General features: G+C 42.6%; 1 protein-coding gene across 1 annotated transcript in view; it reads right to left on the bottom strand.

The window, feature by feature from the left end:
• NCOR1 (nuclear receptor corepressor 1) overlaps nucleotides 1-21,062 on the bottom strand; it is a 179,563-nt gene that overhangs the window by 96,847 nt on the left and 61,654 nt on the right. Inside the window, 3 exon segments of the mRNA XM_070735450.1 lie at nucleotides 14,117-14,218; nucleotides 19,082-19,136; nucleotides 20,157-20,335. Coding sequence (XP_070591551.1) covers nucleotides 14,117-14,218; nucleotides 19,082-19,136; nucleotides 20,157-20,335 — 336 coding nt within the window.

Raw genomic sequence — 21,062 nt, 5'->3', positions numbered from 1 at the left:
AACTTAAAATTGGCTTGCTTAACAATCGTTCAAAGTTCCGAAAGGCCTCTAAAAAGGTACAATATGACTTGGTTCCCATGTTCCAACACTGCCAACTCCCTTCCCCACACCCACAATCACATGGCCCCAAATTTTATGGCCGTTTGCATTGTCCGACTATCACGTTTTGATATATTTTTGCTCAAAGTTGAATTTTCTCTGACTTTTCAGCCAAAAACTTGAAGACCTATTTGTGCCGCCAGGCTTGGGGGTCATTAAATCCCAGCCTCTGGCCACTGAATATCTAGTAGGTTTATGGTTTGTATTTGTATGAATGATTTTTAATGTTTAGCTTTTTTATAATGTTTTAAATTAACTGGTGAGAAACAAGGTTCATATTTTCATATGTGGTGGACCTGCAGACAAGTTAAAGGAACCTGGCACAAACTTCAGAAATGGATAAAGGAAATAACTAAGATTGAATTAGAAATGATACCTGAAATATTTTTGCTTGGCATTATTGAAAATCAGATGAATAAGGAACATTATTACCTAATACAACATTTAATAACATCAACGAGAATAGCCATAGCAGAATTTTGGAAAAATGAAAACATGCCAAATGAACGGAATTTAATTAAAAAAATGTTAGATTGTGCTGAAGCAGATAAACTAACAATGGAACTAAAAGAAAAAGAAAAAACGAAATGCTACCAAATATGGGAAGAATTTTACACTTGGTTAAATAAAAGAACACCTCTTTATAGTGCTGCGAGATAAAGAAACAATTTAAAGAACAATTTTCTTAAATAGTAAATATAGTTTTTGTTTTGTTTATTTGATAAGAACTTACAACATAAGAACTTAACTATAACAATATACAACTCAAACCACTGGTCTTAACACCGCCAAGAATTAAAAAAAAAAAAGAGAGGACACTGTCAACAGTCTCTATTACAGGAGAAGAGAAGAAATATACCTCTTGCTTGTTTTTTCTGTTTTCTGTATTTTATGTAAGTGTACTGTTTGTCGTTATTGTCTCATTATATATATGCAAATAAAAATTATTAAAAAAATAAATAAATTAACTATTTATATTAATTGGATCTAGTTGTATTACTGTATACCTGAACACACTTGTAAGTGGATCACAAGCTTCCTAACAGACAGGAAGCAGCAGGTGAAGCTAGGAAAAATCACATCAAATACCTGTACAATTAGCACAGGTGCCCCCCAGGGCTGTGTACTCTCACCACTTCTCTTCTCTCTATACACTCATGACGGCATCTCAAACGATCCATCTGTTAAACTACTGAAGTTTGCAGATGATACAACAGTGATCGGACTCATTCGAGACAATGACGAATCCGCATACAGACGGGAAGTTGAACAACTATCCTTGTGGTGTGACCAGAACAATCTAGAACTGAACGCACTCAAAACCGTAGAAATGGTGGTAGACTTTAGGAGAAACCCTTCCACCCTTCCACCTCTCACAATACTAGACAACACAGTATCAACAGTAGAGACCTTCAAATTTCTAGGTTCTATCATATCTCAAGACCCAAAATGGTCACCTAACATCAAAAACATCATCAAAATAGCACAACAAAGAATGTTCTTTCTGCGCCAGCTCAGGAAGCTCAAACTACCCAAGGAGCTGCTGATACAGTTCTACAGAGGAATCATTGAGTCTGTCATCTGCACCTCTATCACTGTCTGGTTTGGTGCTGCAACCCAACAGGATCGACACAGACTTCAGAGGAGAATCAGAACTGCAGGAAAAGCAATGGCTGCCAACCTGCCTTCCATTGAGGACCTGTATACTGCACAAGTCAAAAAGAGGACGGGGAAAATATTTACTGACCCCTCACATCCTGGACACAAACTGTTTCAACTCCTACCCTCAAAATGTCGCTACAGAGCACTGCACACCAAGACTACTAGACACAAGAACAGTTTTTTCCCGAACACCATCACTCTGCTAAACAAATAATTCCCTCAACACTGTCAGACTTTCTACTAAATCTGCACTTCTATTCTACTAGTTTTTCTCATCATTCCTATCACCCATTTCCTCCCATGTTGACTGTATGACTGTAACTTGTTGCTTATATCCTAAGATTTTTATTAATATTGCTTCTTCATTGCTTATTTGACCCTTATGACAATCATTAAGTGTCATCTCACATGATTCTTGACAAATGTATTTTATTTTATGTACGCTGAGAGCATGTGCACCAAGACAAATTCCTTGTGTGTCCAATCACACTTGGCCAATAAAATTCTATTCTATTCTATTCTTCTATTCTATTATTATTGATATGCTGTGAGCCGTCCCGAATCCATGGAGAGGGGCGGCATTCAAATCAAATCAAATCAAATCATATCATATCAACAAACAGATAAAACGTCACGTCCTGCTCCACACCCATCAATAACTGACTTATGTCCATAAAGGGCAGACTGTATTACGGTCATAGCTTGAGAACTACTGATATTTTAAGGAGAAAGAAAAGATTTTCCCAGAAGAACGGGATGTTGTAGATGGCAGGCACAGACAATTGCAAGCACGCTTACAGATCCTCAAAACATCGTATAGTAGAGGCAGTCCTCGACTTACGACAGTTCACTTAGTGACTGTCCAAAGTTACAACGGCACTGGAAAAAGTGAGTTATGACTGTTTTTCACACTTAACGACGGTTGCAGCATCCCCAGAGTCACGTGATCCAAATTCAGATTGACTCGTACTTACGACCGTTGCTGTGTCCCGTCTGACAAAATCAGGGAGGAAAGCCTGACGCATTTAGCAACCGTGTTATTAATTAACGGCTGCAGCGATTCCCTTTATCACTGTGGCAAGGAAGGTCATAAAGTGGGGCAAAATTCATTTAACGAAGGTCTCGCTTAGCCACCAAAATTCTGGGGCTCAACTGGGAATTCTGGGCCTGGCAAAGTTCGGCCTGTCTGGATGATTCCTTGTTAAGGGAAAGAAAGGCTGGCTACACCTGTTGGACACCAACTAGAAAGGTTCACACCCGGATCTCATCCAAAGTCATTTGACGGGGAAGAAGAGGGAAAGGAAGGGAAGAAGAAGAGGAAGGAAGGAAAAGAGAAGGGAGGGAGGGAGGACAAAAGGAAAATGAAAGACAGACAGAGAGAAAGGGTGGATTGAAGGAGGAAGAGAGAGAAGAAAATAGAAAAGAGGGAATATGAGAAGAATGAAAAATGAAAAAAAGAAAGGAAGGAAGGAAGGGAGAGAGGGAGGGAGGGAGGAAGGAAGGAAGAAGGGAGAGAGGGAAGGAAGAAGGGAGAGAGGGTAGGAAGAAGGGAGAGAGGGAAGGAAGGAAGGAAGAAGGGAGGGAAGGAAGGAAGAAGGGAGGGAAGGAAGGAAGGAAGAAGGGAGAGAGAGAAGGAAGAAGGGAGAGAGGGAAGGAAGGAAGGAAGGAAGGAAGGAAAACTAAAGCGACAACCAACTGCTTGAAAGAAAACTAAGAAGTGAAATAAAATCCATTTGTTGGTCATCAAACGCGATGTTTACATTTTTTAAAAAATTAAGTACTTGTATCCTGAGCCAAGACCAACATTTTCCCTGAAAACAAACACACACACACACACACACTTACGTTCCTGCATGCCAGCCTCTGTTGCACTCAAAGTCAGCTGTTGCAAGTTTAAAATACCCCTGTACTATTTAGATGAATAGGTTGGAGAAGGGGGGGAGGGGGGGCAGTGGGATTGTGTTTCTGGCCAAGAAGCCCCCAGCAAATAAATGTCCTTGCCGCCTCCTCCATTTATTTAGAAGAACCCAAGGCCTGGCCAAGGCAAATAATCCCGCGTTGTGCCAAGATGGGCTGCAGAAGTGTGTTTGTGTGTGAGGTTTGTTGGGAGTGTGTGCTTGCATGTGTGAGGAATAGAGTGGGAAGCAAGGAGAGAGAGAAAGAAAGAAAAAGAAAGAGAGAGAGCGAAAAGGAGAAAGAAAGAAAAAGAAAGAAGGAAAGAGAGAGGAAGAGGAGAGGAAGAGAAAGGGAAAGAAAAAGAGAGAGGGAGGAAGGGAGGAAAATGGAGGGAGGGGGAAGGAAAAAAGAAAGAGAAATAGAAACAGAAGAAAGAATGGGAGAGAGAAAAAGAGAAAGAAAGAGAGCAAGAGCAAGTAGGAAAGAAAGACAGAGGGAGGGAGGGAGAAGGAAAAAGGAGGAGATACAAAGAGAGAGAGAGAAAGGGAAAGAGAGAGAGAAAGGAAGGAAGGAAGGAAGGAAGGAAGGAAAGAAAGAGAAATGAGGAGTGAAACCAGTAAGTTCTGAAATAAGGAGTGTCCAACCACAGCAACTTTAAAATCTGTGGATTACTCTGTGGACTACAACTCCCAGTGTTCTGGGAGTTGAAGTCCACCAATCGGAAAATTGCCAAGGTTGGAGACCCCTGTTATAGAGGACTAGAAAAACAATGTGATGATGAAAATTGAAGGGGTCCAAAGACGGGCTACAAAAACAGTGGAAGGTCTTAAGCATAAAACGTATCAGGAAAGACTTAATGAACTCAATCTGTATAGTCTGGAGGACAGAAGGAAAAGGGGGGACATGATCGAAACATTTAAATATGTTAAAGGGTTAAATAAGGTCCAGGAGGGAAGCGTTTTAACAGGAAAGTGAACCCAAGAAGAAAGGGGCACAATCTGAGGTTAGTTGGGGGCAAGATCAGAAGCAACGTGAGAAAATGTTATTTGACTGAAAGAGTAGTAGGTCCTTGGAACAAACTTCCAGAAGACCTGGTTGGTAAATCCGCAGGAAACATACTATATATCCATTGTAAGATAAAATACAGGAAATAGGATAAGGGCAGACTAGATGGACCAGGAGGTCTTTTTCTGCCGTCAATCTTCCATGTTCCTCTGTTTCTATGATGTGATGCAGTTAGTCCATGAAACATCCACAAGGAAACCACCCAACCCAGAGGGCCCCAAGAGCTCCACAAACAAATAAAACAAAATTTGACTTACAACGCTTCACTTAGAGACTGTTTGAAGCTATAACGTCACTGAAAATGGAGACATAGCCCTTTTTCACACATCTATTCTTATCCATCCATCCATCCATCCATCCATCCATCCATCCATTTGATTTATATGCCACCATTCTCCAAGGCAGGGGTCCCCAAACTTGGCAATTTTAAGACTTGTGGACTTCAACTCCCAGAATTATAGGAGTTGAAGTCCACAAGTCTTAAAATTGTCAAGTTTGAAGACCTCTGCTCCAAGGACTGGGGGCGGCTATTCTTCCAGCTTCCCCATGCTCACGTGATCAAAACCACACTTTTGGCCACCAATGTGTCTTTATGACTGCTGCAGTGTCCCTGGCCGATTCACATGACCCCTTTTGGCCAAGTCAAGTCCATGGGGAAGCCAGATCCGCTTAGCAACGGGGTGACTAATTTTTCACCAGGGTAGGGATTCGCTTAAGAACTGTTCATCAACAGCTGCCTCTGTTTAGGACAGAGGTTCTTCAAAGTTGGCAACTTTAAGTCGTGTGGACTTCAAGTCTACGGAGAGGGGTGGCATACAAATCTAATAAATAAATAAATTAATTAATAATAATAATAATAATAATAATAATAATAATAATAATAACTCCCAAAATTCCTCCCTGGTTGAGGAATTCTGGGAGTTGAAGTCCACAAGTCTTGAGTTGCCAGGCTTGGGGACGCCTGGTTTAGGATGAAGCGCCTGGAAATCACAACACAGTCACACACGGAAGACACAATTGAAAAAAACTGGATTTCCACACACACACACACCCTTTGGATAGTCCAAATGTGCAAAAAAGTCATTTCACAACCCTGCAAGAAACATGAACTGAAACAGCCCAGTGCTCCCGTCAGCCAGCGACCCCGAAGTTTTGCTTTTAAAAATAGAGGATAATCCCATCCCAACCCCAACCCCCTGGCCAGGAATGCCAGGAGATTTAGCATGCAATGAGTTAAATTGCATATTTGCAAAGTAAAAAAAAGGTGGGTGGGTGAATGGGGCAACCAAGCCCAGGTAAAACTGAACCAATGAAATGGTTTCGAATTGGAATCTCTGCCCTCCACACAGTTTTTAAAAGGAGCTCTACGTTCATTATTCATTAAACTTGAGCAAACCCGACTGTCTGCCCCAAAGCCTGGTGGTTATTAGAGAGATTTGGATGGGATAGAGGGATGCACGGATGGAGGGAGAAAGAGAGATAAGAGATAGATAGATAGATAGATAGATAGATAGATAGATAGATAGATAGAGACAGACAAACAGACAGACAGACAATGATAGATGATAGATACATGTTATAGATAGATAAGAAAAATAAGATAAATATAATTAGATCAATTAGATAGACAGATACAGATAGATAGATCAATATGTAGGTAAGTAGGTAGGTAGGTAGGTAGGTAGATAGACAGACAGATAATGATAGATAGATGATAGATACATAGATAAATAAGAAAGATAAGATAAATAGATATAATTGGATCAACTCAATAGACAGAAACAGATTAGGTAGGTAGGTAGGTAGGTAGGTAGGTAGGTAGATAGATAGATAGATAGATAGATAGATAGATAGATAGATAGATATAGAGGGATTGATTAAATAGACACAGGTTAAATAGGTAGGTAGGTAGGTAGATAGATAGATATAATGGGATTGATTAGATAGATACAGATTAAATAGGTAGGTGGGTGGGTGGGTAGGTAGGTAGGTAGATAGATAGATAGATAGATAGATAGATAGATAGATAGATAGATAGATAGATATAGAGGGATTGATTAAATAGACACAGGTTAAATAGGTAGGTAGGTAGGTAGATAGATAGATATAATGGGATTGATTAGATAGATACAGATTAAATAGGTAGGTAGGTAGGTAGATAGATAGATAGATAGATAGACAGACAGATAGATACAGATTAAATAGGTAGATAGGTAGGTAGGTTGGTAGAAAGATAGATAGATAGATAGATAGATAGATAGATAGATAGACAGATAGACAGACAGACAGATAATAGAAAGAGATGATAGATGATAGATACATAAATAGATAAGATAGATAAAATAGATATAATTGGATCAATTAGATAGATACAGATTTGATAAATAGATAGACAGACAGACAGACAGACAGACAGACAGATAGGTAAGTAGATAGATTGACAGACAGAGAGAAAGATATAATTGGATCAATTACATAGACTGGTAAAGATAAAGAAAGCCCAAAAAACAAACTTCCAAAAACACAAACCTTCCATTGCCTGCGGTCTCTCGGATCGACGTACCTGAACGCTCATCGGTGGCCGGGGAGAGGGGGGGGGAAACTATTTGCGGCCCCCCCAGAAGGGGGGGGAGGAAGAGCAAACAGCCACAAAAGGAAGGCAAAGTTTGCCAACAAGGGCCTCTCCCACTCCCTCCCCGCCAGGCCCGGCAGGGGAAAATCACTACCTGACCCAGCCAGGCGGAGATTCGGGAGGGGAGGAGGGAGGGAGGGAGGGGAGTTAAAGTGGAAAGAAAAAAAGAGAGAGAAGATAATAAGGAGGAGGGAGTTTTCCCGGCCACTTTAATCTCCCCGGTGAAGGGAGACGGTCCCTGGCGCATGTGACCAGGTTACCCGAGGTGATGCCGCATCAAGCGAGGGCAGGATTGGCTGTCAGAGCCGCCGGCGTGGGTTTTTTTCTATGCGGTCAGCTGGGCCAGCCAGGCCACCTGCCACGACTCTGGCTCTGACCCATGCCCACTTCCCTCTTTCTCCCCCTTGCAATCAGCAAACTGGGTGAGATTTTTAAAAATCTTTAATTTTATTATTACATAGAAACATAGAAGACTGATGGCAGAAAAAGACCTCATGGTCCATCTAGTCTGCCCTTATACTATTTTCTGTATTTTATCTTAGGATGGATATATGTTTATCCCAGGCATGTTTAAATTCAGTTACTGTGGATTTATCTACCACGTCTGCTGGAAGTTTGTTCCAAGGATCTACTACTCTTTCAGTAAAATAATATTTTCTCATGTTGCCTTTGATCTTTCCCCCAACTAACTTCAGATTGTGTCCCCTTGTTCTTGTGTTCACTTTCCTATTAAAAACACTTCCCTCCTGGACCTTATTTAACCCTTGAATGTATTTAAATGTTTCGATCATGTCCCCCCTTTCCCTTCTGTCCTCCAGACTAGACAGATTGAGTTCATGAAGTCTTTCCTGATACGTTTTATGCTTAAGACCTTCCACCATTCTTGTAGCCCGTCTTTGGACCCGTTCCATTTTGTCAATATCTTTTTGTAGGTCAGTTCATTATTTATTATTATTGTCATTATTTTACTCACAAAGAACAGTAATACACAGCAAACGAGATTGATATGCAGGATTTCGTATCACACTATCACAAGTCGAACACTTACGGTATTTGTTTATTTAATTGGATTTGTATGCCGCCCCTCTCTGAGGGTTCGGGGCGGCTCACAACATGTACAAGAAACAATAATAGCAATCCAATTAATGCATTAAAAACAGTCTTTAAAATTCTTCTTAAAAACGGAAAAACCATCAATATCATTCATTCCACAATCAAACTAAAGCATTCATTGGTCAGGGGGGAAGATCTAAGGCAATGTTTCCCAACCTTGGCAACTTGAAGATATCTGGACTTCAACTCCCAGAATACCCCAGCCAGCGAATGTTGGCTGGGGAATTCTGGGAGTTGAAGTCCAGATATCTTCAAGTTGCCAAGGTTGGGGAAAACTGATCTAAGGAACCCCAGGCCTGGCAGCAAAGATGAGTTTTTAAACTCTTCTGGAAGGCAAGGGGGGTGGGGGCAGTGCGAATCTCCAGAGGGAGCTGATTCCAGAGGGCCGGGGCCCCCACAGAGAAGGCTCTTCCCCTGGGTCCTGCCAGCCGACACTGTTTGGTCGACAGGACCCTAAGGAGACCAACTCTGTGGGACCTCACTGGTCGCTGGGATTCATGCGGCAGAAGGTGGTCTCGGAGACTTCCCAAGTATATAAGACTTAGGTCTAGAAAGCTTAGAACTACGACGCCTAAAACACGATCTAAGTATTGCCCACAAAATTATATGCTGCAACGTCCTGCCTGTCAATGACTACTTCAGCTTCAACCGCAACAACACAAGAGCACGCAACAAATTCAAGCTTAATATTAATCGCTCCAAGCTTGACTGTAAAAAATATGACTTTAGCAATCGAGTTGTCGAAGCGTGGAACTCATTACCGGATTCAGTAGTGTCAACCCCTAACCCCCAACATTTCTCCCTTAAACTATCCACAATTGACCTCTCCAGGTTCCTAAGAGGTCAGTAAGGGGGGTGCATAAGTGCACTAGACTGCCTTTCGTCCCCTGTCCAATTGTCTTTCCTTTCTTTCATCTATCTTATATATTCTCTTTCTTTCATATATCTTCTCCTCTACTTTTATATCTTTTCTTTATATATAATACTTCATGTCTATCCTCTTCAATATGTATTCTGCATTGGACAAAATAAATAAATAAAAAAAATAAAAAAAATAAATTTAGAATCATAGAGTCGGGAGGGACCTCCAGGGTCATCGGGTCCAACCCCCTGCTCAATGCAGGATTCACTAAACCATCCCAGAAAGATGATGACACATGGAAGGACTAGAAACAATGGGATGAAGCTGCAAGGGAGTAGATTTAGATGAGATATCAGAAAAAACTTTCTAACGGTAAGGGTGATACACCAGTGGAACAGTTTGCCACAGGAGGTGGTGAGCACGCCTTCACTGGAGGTCTTCAAACAGAGACTGGGGGGCGTAAGAGAATATATATATATATATATATGATTCGACACAAAAATATGTAACCCTTCCCTGGTGCAGAGCTGAAGGGATTGGATACTGTAGCCTAGAGGATAATTCTCTGCCTTACAAGGCAAAGGTTGCAGGTTCAAGTCCCAGTGGGTATGGCTAGCTATGAGGCCAAAATAAGGCCGAAATAGATCTATCCTAGTCTCCCTTGATTTTCATATTCAGCAAAAAAAAAAAAAAGTGACATATATATATATATATTCCATTTTACAACAGCACGAAGCTTGAAACTTCAGCCTGATGATGGTGAATGTGATATTCCATATTTACAGCAACACGAAACTTAAAACTTCAGCCTGATGATGGTGCAAATCCTACACGGGAAGAAACCTGAATATACCAAGACCATCATATATATGCACACACACACACACACATATATATGTAGATTGTTCTGAGTTCGAGTTTTGCCCTGTGTAATATTTTGCATGTCTATCTCTCTCTCTCAAAATGTTTTTAGCTGGAATTTTAAAATTATGGGAGACTAGGATGGTACCATTTCGGCCTTGTTCTGGCCTCATCAGCTAGCCACACCCTTCTTTACTGGGATTCGATCTGGCAGCCTATGCCTTGTAAGGCAGAGAGTTAGCAGTTGAGCCACCAGACCTTGATCCCTCCCTCCATATATATATATGGTTTTTAATATTAGATTTGTTCCACTACTATATTGTTTTTATTACTGTTGTGAGCCGCCCTGAGTCTTCGGAGAGGGGCGGCATACAAATCTAATTAATAATAATAATAATAATAATAATAATAATAATAATAATAATAATATTTTAAAAATTGGGAAACGCTGCTCTACACAAACCTGGAAACAAACTGAACACAATGATTGCAGTGATAACAACGACTAATGATACAAACTGTATTGAATACAACACAAGGAATACCCTGCTTAACCACGGAAAAACTAGCCACACATACACACAAATATATGCGGCAGTTAAATCCGGCTGAAATAATACCTAACAGATGCCTCTCAAGTTAAAATGTGACCCTTGGTAATTAAGGTGGGTGGTTATTAATTAACTCGGTAAAGTTTTAGCGGAACTCCTCAAAATCTGGTGCTTGTAGTTGGAGAACTACATTTTGAAAGCGAGGGAAGAGGAGATATAGAGGAGTCTTCGGAGAGGGGCGGCATACAAATCCAAATAATAAATAAATAAATAAAAGATGTAAATTAGTACGTTGAATTGAAAACTCCAAATGGGGCTACCTGCTCACCAGGTGAAGAGGAAACAACCTTGACAGAAATATATAAGGAATATTACCAAGATAAAAGGGGTGAAGACTCCAGCTTTGGGTAGGGGGTTGGAGTAGAAGACCCCCAAAGTCTTCTACTCCAACCCAGAAGACACCTTGCTGACCCTTATTTTTCAACTTTGGCAAACTTAAAGATAACTGGATTTCTATACCCAGAATTCCCCAGACAGTATGATTTAAAAGGGGTCCTCTTCCACTCCCAGAATTCCCCAGCCAACATGTTTTATGTTATGTTCATGTTTATTAGATTTGTATGCTGCCCCTTTCCGTAGACTCGGGGCGGCTCACAACACAATAAAAACAGTTCATAAAAAATCTAATAATTTACAATTTAAGATATTTTAAAAAAACCATTATTAAGCAGACAGACATACAAGCATACCATACATAAATTGTATAGGCACAGGGGAGATATTTCAGTTCCCCCATGCCTGACGACAAAGGTGGGTTTTAAGGAGTTTGCGAAAGGCGAGGAGGGTAGGGGCAGTTCTAATCTCTGGGGGGAGCTGGTTCCAGAGAGTCGGGGCCGCCACAGAGAAGGCTCTTCCCCTGGGGCCCGCCAACCGACATTGGTTAGTCGACGGGACCCAGAGAAGGCCAACTCTGTGGGACCTAACTGATCGCTGTGATTCGTGCAGCAGAAGGCGGTCCCGGAGATATTCTGGCCCGGTGCCATGAAGGGCTTTATATGTCATAACCAACACTTTGAATTGTGACCGGAAATTGATCGGCAACCAATGCAGACTGCGGAGTGTTGGAGTAACATGGGTATTTTGGGGAAAGCCCATGACTGCTCTCGCAGCTGCATTCTGCAAGATCTGAAGTTTCCGAACACTTTTTAAAGGTAGCCCCATGTAGAGAGCATTACAGTAGTCGAACCTCGAGGTGATGAGGGCATGAGTGACTGTGAGCAGTGAGTCCCAGTCCAGATAGGTGAACTTATGACAGGTGAACTTCAATTCCCAGAATTCCCTAGCAATCCACACCGGTGGCTAAGGAATTCTGGGAGTTGGAAGTCCACCTATACTCAGGTTGCCAAGATTGAGAACCATTGTACTAGGATATCTTCGAGACCACCTTCTACCTCATAGCTCCCAATGAGTTGGTCTTTTCCAGGTCCCGTCAGCTAAACAGTGTCGGCTGGGAAGGGCCTTCTCTGTGGCTGCCCCGGGTCTCTGGAACCAACTACCCTGTGAGATCCAGACTGCCCCCACTCTATTGGCTTTCTGAAAAACATTGAAGACCTGGCTTTTCCGGTAGGATTGGGGCTGTTGATCTTGCAATTTTATGAGGTCTGGCCTTGAATGATATGCATGTGTTCAGTTCAGTGCAGTCAGGCGGTAGGGAAAGCAAGTAGGATGCTTGGCTGCATAGCTAGAGGTATCACAAGCAGGAAGAGGGAGATTATGATCCCGCTGTATAGAGCGCTGGTGAGGCTCCATTTGGAATAATACTGTGTCCAGTTCTGGAGACCTCACCTACAAAAAGATATTGACAAAATTGAACGGGTCCAAAGACGGGCTACAAGAATGGTGGAAGGTCTTAAGCATAAAACGTATCAGGAAAGACTTAATGAACTCCATCTGTATAGTCTGGAGGACAGAAGGAAAAGGGGGGACATGATCGAAACATTTAAACATGTGAAAGGGTTAAATAAGGTCCAGGAGGGAAGTGTTTTTAATAGGAAAGTGAACACAACAACAAGGGGACACAATCTGAAGTTTGTTGGGGGAAAGATCAAAAGCAACATGAGAAAAATATTATTTCACTGAAAGAGTAGTAGATGCTTGGAACAAACTTCCAGCAGACGTGGTAGATAAATCCACAGTAACTGAATTTAAACATGCCTGGGATAAACCTATATCCATCCTAAGATAAAATACAGGAAATAGTATAAAGGCAGACTAGATGGACCAGGAGGTCTTTTTCTATTGTTTCTATTTTTAACTTAAAATTGTAATTAGATTGGTGGGCATTGGATTTGTTACTATGTACTGTTTTTATTATTGTTGTGAGCCGCCCCGAGTTTGCGGAGAGGGGCGGCATATAAATCCAATAAATCTAATCTAATCTAATCTACTCTCTTCAAATAAGATTTTTTTAGAGCCCTAACCAGGGGATAAAATAATGTGCTGAAAGTGACCAGACTAAGAATGCTAGCCAGATGAATTTTCCTCCCCGAAAACTAAGGTGCGTCTTATACTCCGAAAAATATGTTAAGTAAATACCGGTAATACATTTCCAAAGAAAGCATAATTTTAAAAATAAACAAACAGCCTTTTCCACTGTAGGAACGCCAGTGATCTGCCCCAGTTATGAAGGTAACCAACACACAGTTTGGATGAACTTAATTTAATCAGTAAACCACTACTAATAACTGGCCTAGTAGTGGAGAGTCACACACACACATGCACAAATCTAAACACAATCTTTTCTTACAAAAAAACCTCAGCTGCTAATTAATCTTAGCAGCTGGCATAATTCCAGCAAAGTCTTAAAATCAAGGTCAATGCAATTGTTTCTTGTAATCTCAGGAAGCTTCAAAGTCTTGGCAAAATGCCCAGAAGTCTTCCTCTCTAAGGAAGCCAAATCAGAGAAACAGGGATTCACAAGACAAGTAAGTCTAAAACATTGTTTCCTGCAGCCTTCCAGCTGCCTCTGCTGTCCTTAAGTAGAAAGAGGAGGGGCCAATTAGCCCCTAGTCTTACTCCCGAGGAGACCTCCTCTAGAGTAACCACTCCTGTCTCTTGGCAGCTCTGCATACTCGTGCATCAAGAAGAGGAGAAGCCTCTTCTTCCTCATCGCTGCTATGAAGTGGCTGGAGGTTCCGAAGGCCCTGGATGAGCCTCTGCCTCTGGCACTGAGTCCTCACCAGCCTCCCCACTGCCCGGGTGCCAGCTCCACAGGCCGCTGGACACATCACCATGTCGGTCTCCTCTTGAACGGGATCCGCTATCAGCTGCACGGGTTACAACAACCAGGGACTAGAAACTTCAAAAGCAACTCACCTGGTTTCTCCCTCGCCGCTTGCCATAGTTCCGTCGCACCAGGGCCTTGTAGTTTTCGTTTTTCTTGGTCAAGTAGTAATACAAGACGCAGTCCGGCACGTTCTAGAAAAGGCCAATGGGGAGAAAGTACTTAAAATAAAGAAACTTTTGCTAAATCAGACGCCAGGCGAGACTCTCGTGTAACGTTCAGCGCAACAAACAAACCACGATGCACAAATAACAGAGACGCAGGACAGCCATTTCCCATCGGATGTTAGGGAAAAAATGTTCCTGGCACTAAGAGCAGCTGGAAACACTGGCCCAAATGAAGGGTCAGCCACCTTTGGATGTATTTTAGATTATTATATTCTATTTTGTTGTATTATATACTGCTCAAAAAAATAAAGGGAACACTCAAATAACACATCCTAGATCTGAATGGATGAAATATTCTCATCGAATACTTTGTTCTGTACAAAATTGAATGTGCGCAACAGCAGGTGAAATTGATTGTCAATCAGTGTTGCTTCCTAAGTGGGCAGTTTGACTTCACAGAAGTTTGATTTACTTGGAGTTATATTGTGTTGTTTAAGTGTTCCCTTTATTTTTTTGAGCAGTGTTTTTTGTATTGTATTGTGTTCTGTCATTTTATTAAGTTTTGTATTGTGTGCAGTTATTGTGTTGTTGCACATTGTATACTGGATTGTTTTGTATTTTGTAGTGCTGTTGCGTATTGTGTATTATTATATTGTATTTTGTATTGACTTTCGGGTTGTATTGTGTATTGTATTGTGTACTGTACTTTATTGAGCTTTGTATACAGCTATTGTGTTATTGTGCATTGGGAATTGGATTGGATGGAGTTTTGAATTTTGTACAGTGTTGTGTTGTTGCCTGCTTTTGTGTTATTATTGGATTTTATCGCATTGTTATTTTTTACTGAGTTTTGTATTGTGGACTGTACTGTGTTGTTATGTACTGTATTATGTAATGTATTGAGCTTTGTATTGTGTAGTTGTTGCATATTGTGTATTGTTGTAGAAACATAGAAACATAGAAGTCTGACGGCAGAAAAAGACCTCATGGTCCATCTAGTCTGCCCTTATACTATTTTCTGTATTTTATCTTAGGATGGATATACAGTGGTACCTCGAGATACGAGTTTAATTCGTTCTGGACCTGGGCTCTTAAGTCGAGCAGCTCTTATCTCGAACGACTTTTCCCCATAGGAATTAATGTAAATAATTTTAATTGGTTCCAGCCCTCAAAAAACTCACAAAGTTAGTCTAAATTATGCAGAAAGACATGTTTTTAATGAAGAAATGTACATGTACATATAAATGAATAATGAAGTTTCTTTCACTTAACTTGTAAACTTTCTTAAACTTTTAAATTTACATATGTTCAACTTCTCTGCCACCCAATCCTGTAGGACAGAGGTCCCCAACCCTTTTTGCACCAGGGACCGGCTTTAAGCGATCAAGAGAGGAATGGGTGAATGAATGGATGGAGGGTGGGAAGGAAGGAAGGAAGGAAAGAGGGAAGGGACAGGAACAGAGGAAGGAAGCAAGGAAACTTATGAAAGGGGAGAGTAAGAGAGGAATGAGTGAAGGGAGGGAGGGAGGGAAGAAGGTGGGAAGGAGAAAGAAAAGAAGAAATAGAGGAAGGGAAGGTAAAAGAGAGAAAGAAAAAGAGCAAGAAAGAAAGAAAGAAAGAAAGAAAGAAAGAAAGAAAGGGGGAAGGGACAGGAACAGAGGAAGGAAGCAAGGAAACTTATGAAAGGGGAGAGTAAGAGAGGAATGAGTGAAGGGAGGGAGGGAGGGAAGAAGGTGGGAAGGAGAAAGAAAAGAAGAAATAGAGGAAGGGAAGGTAAAAGAGAGAAAGAAAAAGAGCAAGAAAGAAAGCTGCAAGCACCCCCCCGAGCCCCCCAGGCCGGCTGCAACCTTTTAAAACACGTGCGCCGCTTCGCAGCTGTCTCCTGAAGCCGAACGCGGAAGTTAGCGTTTGGCTTCAGGAGACAGCTCCTTGGCGCTTGTATCTCGAATTTGGGCTTGTAAGTAGAACAAAAATATCTCTCCCCTCCCAGCTCTTATCTCGAGTTGCTCTTAAGTAGAGCAGCTCTTATGTCGGGGTTCCACTGTATGTTTATCCCAGGCATGTTTAAATTCAGTTACTGTGGATTTACCAACCACGTCTGATGGAAGTTTGTTCCAAGGATCTACGACTCTTTCAGTAAAATAATATTTTCTCATGTTGCTTTTGATCTTTCCCCCAACTAACTTCAGATTGTGTCCCCTTGTTCTTGTGTTCACTTTCCTCCTGGACCTTATTTAACCCTTTAACCCTTGTACCGTTCAGTGGTACCTCTACCTAAGAACGCCTCTACTTACAAACTTTTCTAGATAAAATCGGGCGTTCAAGATTTTTTTGCCTCTTCTCAAGAACTATTTTCCACTTACAAACCTGAGCATCCGAAACTGTAACCGGAAAACGCAGGGAGAAGGCTCTGTGGGGCCTCTCTAGGAATCTCCTGGGAGGAAACAGGATCGGAAAACGTGGGGAGAAGCCTCCGTGGGGCCTCTCTAGGAATCTCCTGGGAGGAAACAGGGCCTCCACCCTCCCTGTGGTTTCCCCAATCGCACACATTATTTTACATTGATTCCCATGGGAAAAATTGCTTCTTCTTACAAACTTTTCTACTTAAGAACCTGGTCACGGAACGAATTAAGTTAGTAGGTAGAGGCACCACTGTACTTAATTGCATTGAATTGCATTGTATTATATTGTATTGAACTTACTGAATGCTATTTTATAAATAATCAAGGTGGAAAACATATCTAATGTACCCAGACGTCTTCCATGCCTAAGAGTGAACACTCCATATCCAGGTGATTGGACCTGAGTTACCCAGATGGGTTTTATGTCTAAGGTGGAACTAGAACTCACGATCTCCTAGCGATTGGCTGAAAGTCACCCAGTCAGCTTTCACGCCTAAGCTAGAACTAGAATTCACTGTTTCCTGGTTTCTAAGCCAGCACTTTACTCACCTGCGGGAGACGGTGAATTCTAGTCCCACCTTAGCTGTGAAAGCCAGCTGGTTGACTTTGGTTCAATCAACAGGAGATAGTGAGTTCTAGTCCCATCTTAGACAGCTGGGTGGCTCTGGGCGGCTCTGGCCCAGGGTTGTTGTGGTGGAGGAGGAATAGGAGGAGGAGGAGGAGGAAGGTGTAGCCCAAAGCCAGCCAGCTGTCTAAGAGTGAGTAAAGGGCTGGCTTAGGAATCAGGGGACGGTGAGTTCTAGTTCCACCTTAGGCATGAAAGCTGACTGGGCGACTTTCAGCCAGTCACTAGGAAATAGTGAGTTCTAGTTCTGCCTTAGAAATAAAACCCATCTGGGTAACTATGGGCCAATCACCTGGAGATGGAGATTCCACCTTAGGCATGAAAGACATCGGGGTACATTAGCTATAAAGGATTACTTTGGGCCACTTTCTCTCTCTCTCTCTCTCTCTCTCACACACACACACACACACACCCCACAGGGTTATTGTGGGGGGAAAAGGAGGAGGAAGGAATATGATGCCTATTTGCCATCTTGACTTATTTATAAACTAATAGTAAATTATAATATAATATAATATAATATAATATAATATAATATAATATAATATAATATGTTTGTTTTGTTTGGATTTTATATGCTTTATTTTTTAATATTAGATTTGTTTCGCTATAACATTGTTTTTATTATTGCTGTGAGCCGCCCTGAGTCTTCGGAGAGGGGCGGCTTACAAATCTAATAAATTATTATTATTATTATTATTATTATTGTTTGTTTGTTTGTTTGTTTACTTACTTACTTACTTATTTATTGGATTTGTATGCCACCCCTCTCTGGGGACTCGGTACGGCTCACAACATATCAAAAACAATATAATATACAGTAGTCCCTCGCTATATCGCGCTTCACCCACCACGGCTTCACTTCATCGCGGGTTTTGAAGTCAGCATTGGCACAGATACGGCGCTTAGAAGTTTGGAAGGGCAGGACAAGCCAACCAGCCCGCGGCTGGGCGAATGATGAGCGGGGCGGGGACTGAGCTCCGGCGGAGGCCCGTCCCCTCGTTCAACCCGCCTGGCCAGTGCCGAGAAGGCAGTCTTTGGAGGCGCGCTTAGTGGTTGGCGGCGGCGTGGGCGTGCTTGGGGTTGTAGAAAGAGCTCCCGGCAGCGCGCGAACGAGCGACCACAAGCAAAGAAAGGAACGCGACGCGGTGGGGATTTCCAGACTGGGCTCAAGGGCGGGAGAGGAAATGCTGGGCGGGTGGAGGGGGGAAAAAAAGAAAAGAGAGAGAGAGAGAGAAAAAGAACCAGCCGGGGCAGCTCACCAGGGACTTTCCAGCCAGGGCAAGGCAAAAAAGACAACGTTTGGCCGAACTGCTGCAAAGAATAGCAGTGGGTTGGGAATGCTCGGGGGCGGCAATTCTTTTGCCCCCCTCCCCTTCTTTTCCTCAGGCACAGAGTAAGTAGTAGTGGGGGCGGAAAGGTTAGCCGGCCGTTGCTCGCCTCCAGGCATCCGGAGCTGGTGGGAAGGAGGAGAAAGGGAGCAGGGAGCGTCCCCCCTAAAGTACTATCAGTCGATAAATTCCCCATCGCGGATTTCACCTATCGCGGCCGGGTCTGGGACGTAACACCAGCAATAGGTGAGGGACTACTGTATACATATCTAAAAATCCAATTAATGTGACTAAAAAGAACTTTAAAACACTAATACGATTTTAAAACATTATTATATTATGTTAATTATATTAAATTATATTAAATTAAATTAAATTAAAAAGTTAAACAATAAAATAAATAAAATAAAGTAAAATAATAAAATATATAGCAAAGCAAAGCAAATTAGCAAAAGCAAATTAGCAAAAACAAAAGAAAACTGTGAGGACCACTGTAGCTTCTGGCCTCAGAGATAACGAAGATCCACCTTACCTTTCTTTCTAAATAGGAAGCTATGAGGCCGAAGTTCTTAGGATGCTGGACAAACCTGTAATGGAAACAAGGAAAAGAGCCAGATTTAGCCAAATCCCTGAATGACAGACAGGCCTCGGCCTCCTCCTCCTTCTCTTCCTCCTTACAAATCTCACTCCCTCCTCACCTTTTCCGGCCCTGTTTCCTCCCAGGAGATTCCTAGAGAGGCCCCATGGAGGCTCCTCCCTGCCTTATCCGGTCCTGTTTCCTCCCAGGAGATTCCTAGGGAGGCCCCACGGAGGCTTCTCCCTGGCTTTTCTGGACCTGTTTCCTCTCAGGAGATTCCTAGAGAGGCCTCATGGAGGCTTCTCCCTGCCTTTTCCGGTCCTGTTTCCTCCCAGGAGATTCCTAGAGAGGCCCCACGGAGGCTTCTCCCTGGCTTTTCCGGTCCTGTTTCCTCCCAGGAGATTCCTAGAGAGGCCCCACGGAGGCTTCTCCCTGGCTTTTCCGGTCCTGTTTCCTCCCAGGAGATTCCTAGAGAGGCCCCACGGAGGCTTCTCCCTGCCTTTTCCGGTCCTGTTTCCTCCCAGGAGATTCCTAGGGAGGCCCCACGGAGGCTTCTCCCTGGCTTTTCTGGACCTGTTTCCTCTCAGGAGATTCCTAGAGACCCCACGGAGGCTCCTCCCCGCCTTTTCCGGTCCTGTTTCCTCCCAGGAGATTCCTAAAGAGGCCTCATGGAGGCTTCTCCCTGCCTTTTCTGGTCCTGTTTCCTCCCAGGAGATTCCTAGAGAGGTCCCATGGAGGCTTCTCCCTGCCTTTTCCGGTTCTGTTTCCTCCCAGGAGATTCCTAGAGAGGCCCCACGGAGGCTTCTCCCTGGCTTTTCTGGACCTGCTTCCTCCCAGGAGATTCCTAGAGAGGCCCCATGGAGGCTTCTCCCTGCCTTTTGCGGTTACAGTTTCGGAGGCTCGGGTTTGTAAGTGGAAAATGGTTCTTGAGAAGAGGCAAAAAAATCTTGAACACCCGGTTCTTATCTAGAAAAGTTCGTAAGTAGAGGCGTTTGTAGACAGAGGTACCACTGTAAGGAGAAAAAATTACTTTTCTTTGAAGATCTCCTTCTCGTGATCGGTCCAGACGTTCATGAACTGCCGATCCTTGTAGACCTTCATGGGATCCTCCATCAGCCCGTTCATGTTGATGAACTTCACGCGTCGCTGCTCGGCGTCAAACATCATGGGAGGAATGACAGACAGCTGTCGCATCTGTTTCTCGTTGTTCTAGAAGCAAGGGGGAGGGGAGGGGAGGGGAGAGGGAAAGGGAGGAAGAAGGGAAGGGGAGACACACGTGAACCTCGAACGCTTCAGTTTTGCCCCTGCTGATTCGGCCGACGTCAGGCCTGGCAGAGCCTTAGTTTCCGGTTATCTCCCCAAAGACAAAGAGACAGAGAGGCAGAGAAAGAGGAAGGAAGAGCAAGAGAAGTACAGAGTTGGAAGGGACCTTGGAGGTCTTCTAGTCCAACCCCAGCTCAACGAGTCAATCAGGTCTAGACCATTTCGGACAGGTGGCTGTCCAGTCTCTTCTTAAAAACTACCAGTGATGGAGCACTCACAATCTCTGGAGATGAACAGTTCTACTGGTTAATTGTTTTCATAGATAGATAGATAGATAGATAGATAGATAGATAGATAGATAGATAGATAGATAGATAGATAGATAGATAGATAGATAGATAGATAGATACGGTAGATAGATAGATAGATAGATAGATAGATAGATAGATAGATAGATAGATAGATAGATGATAGATAGAGATAGAGAGAGAGAGAGACAGACAGACAGACAGACTAGATAGGTAGGTAGATAGATAGATAGATAGATAGATAGATAGATAGATAGATAGATAACATAGATAGATAGATTAGATAGATAGATAGATAGATTAGAGAGAGAGAGAGACAGACAGACAGACAAGATAGATAGATAGATAGATAGATAGATAGATAG

The sequence above is a fragment of the Erythrolamprus reginae genome, chromosome 1 (genome assembly GCF_031021105.1).
Source record: "Erythrolamprus reginae isolate rEryReg1 chromosome 1, rEryReg1.hap1, whole genome shotgun sequence".
Classification (NCBI taxonomy): Eukaryota; Metazoa; Chordata; class Lepidosauria; order Squamata; family Dipsadidae; genus Erythrolamprus; species Erythrolamprus reginae.
This window is presented reverse-complemented; position numbering and strand designations above follow the sequence as displayed.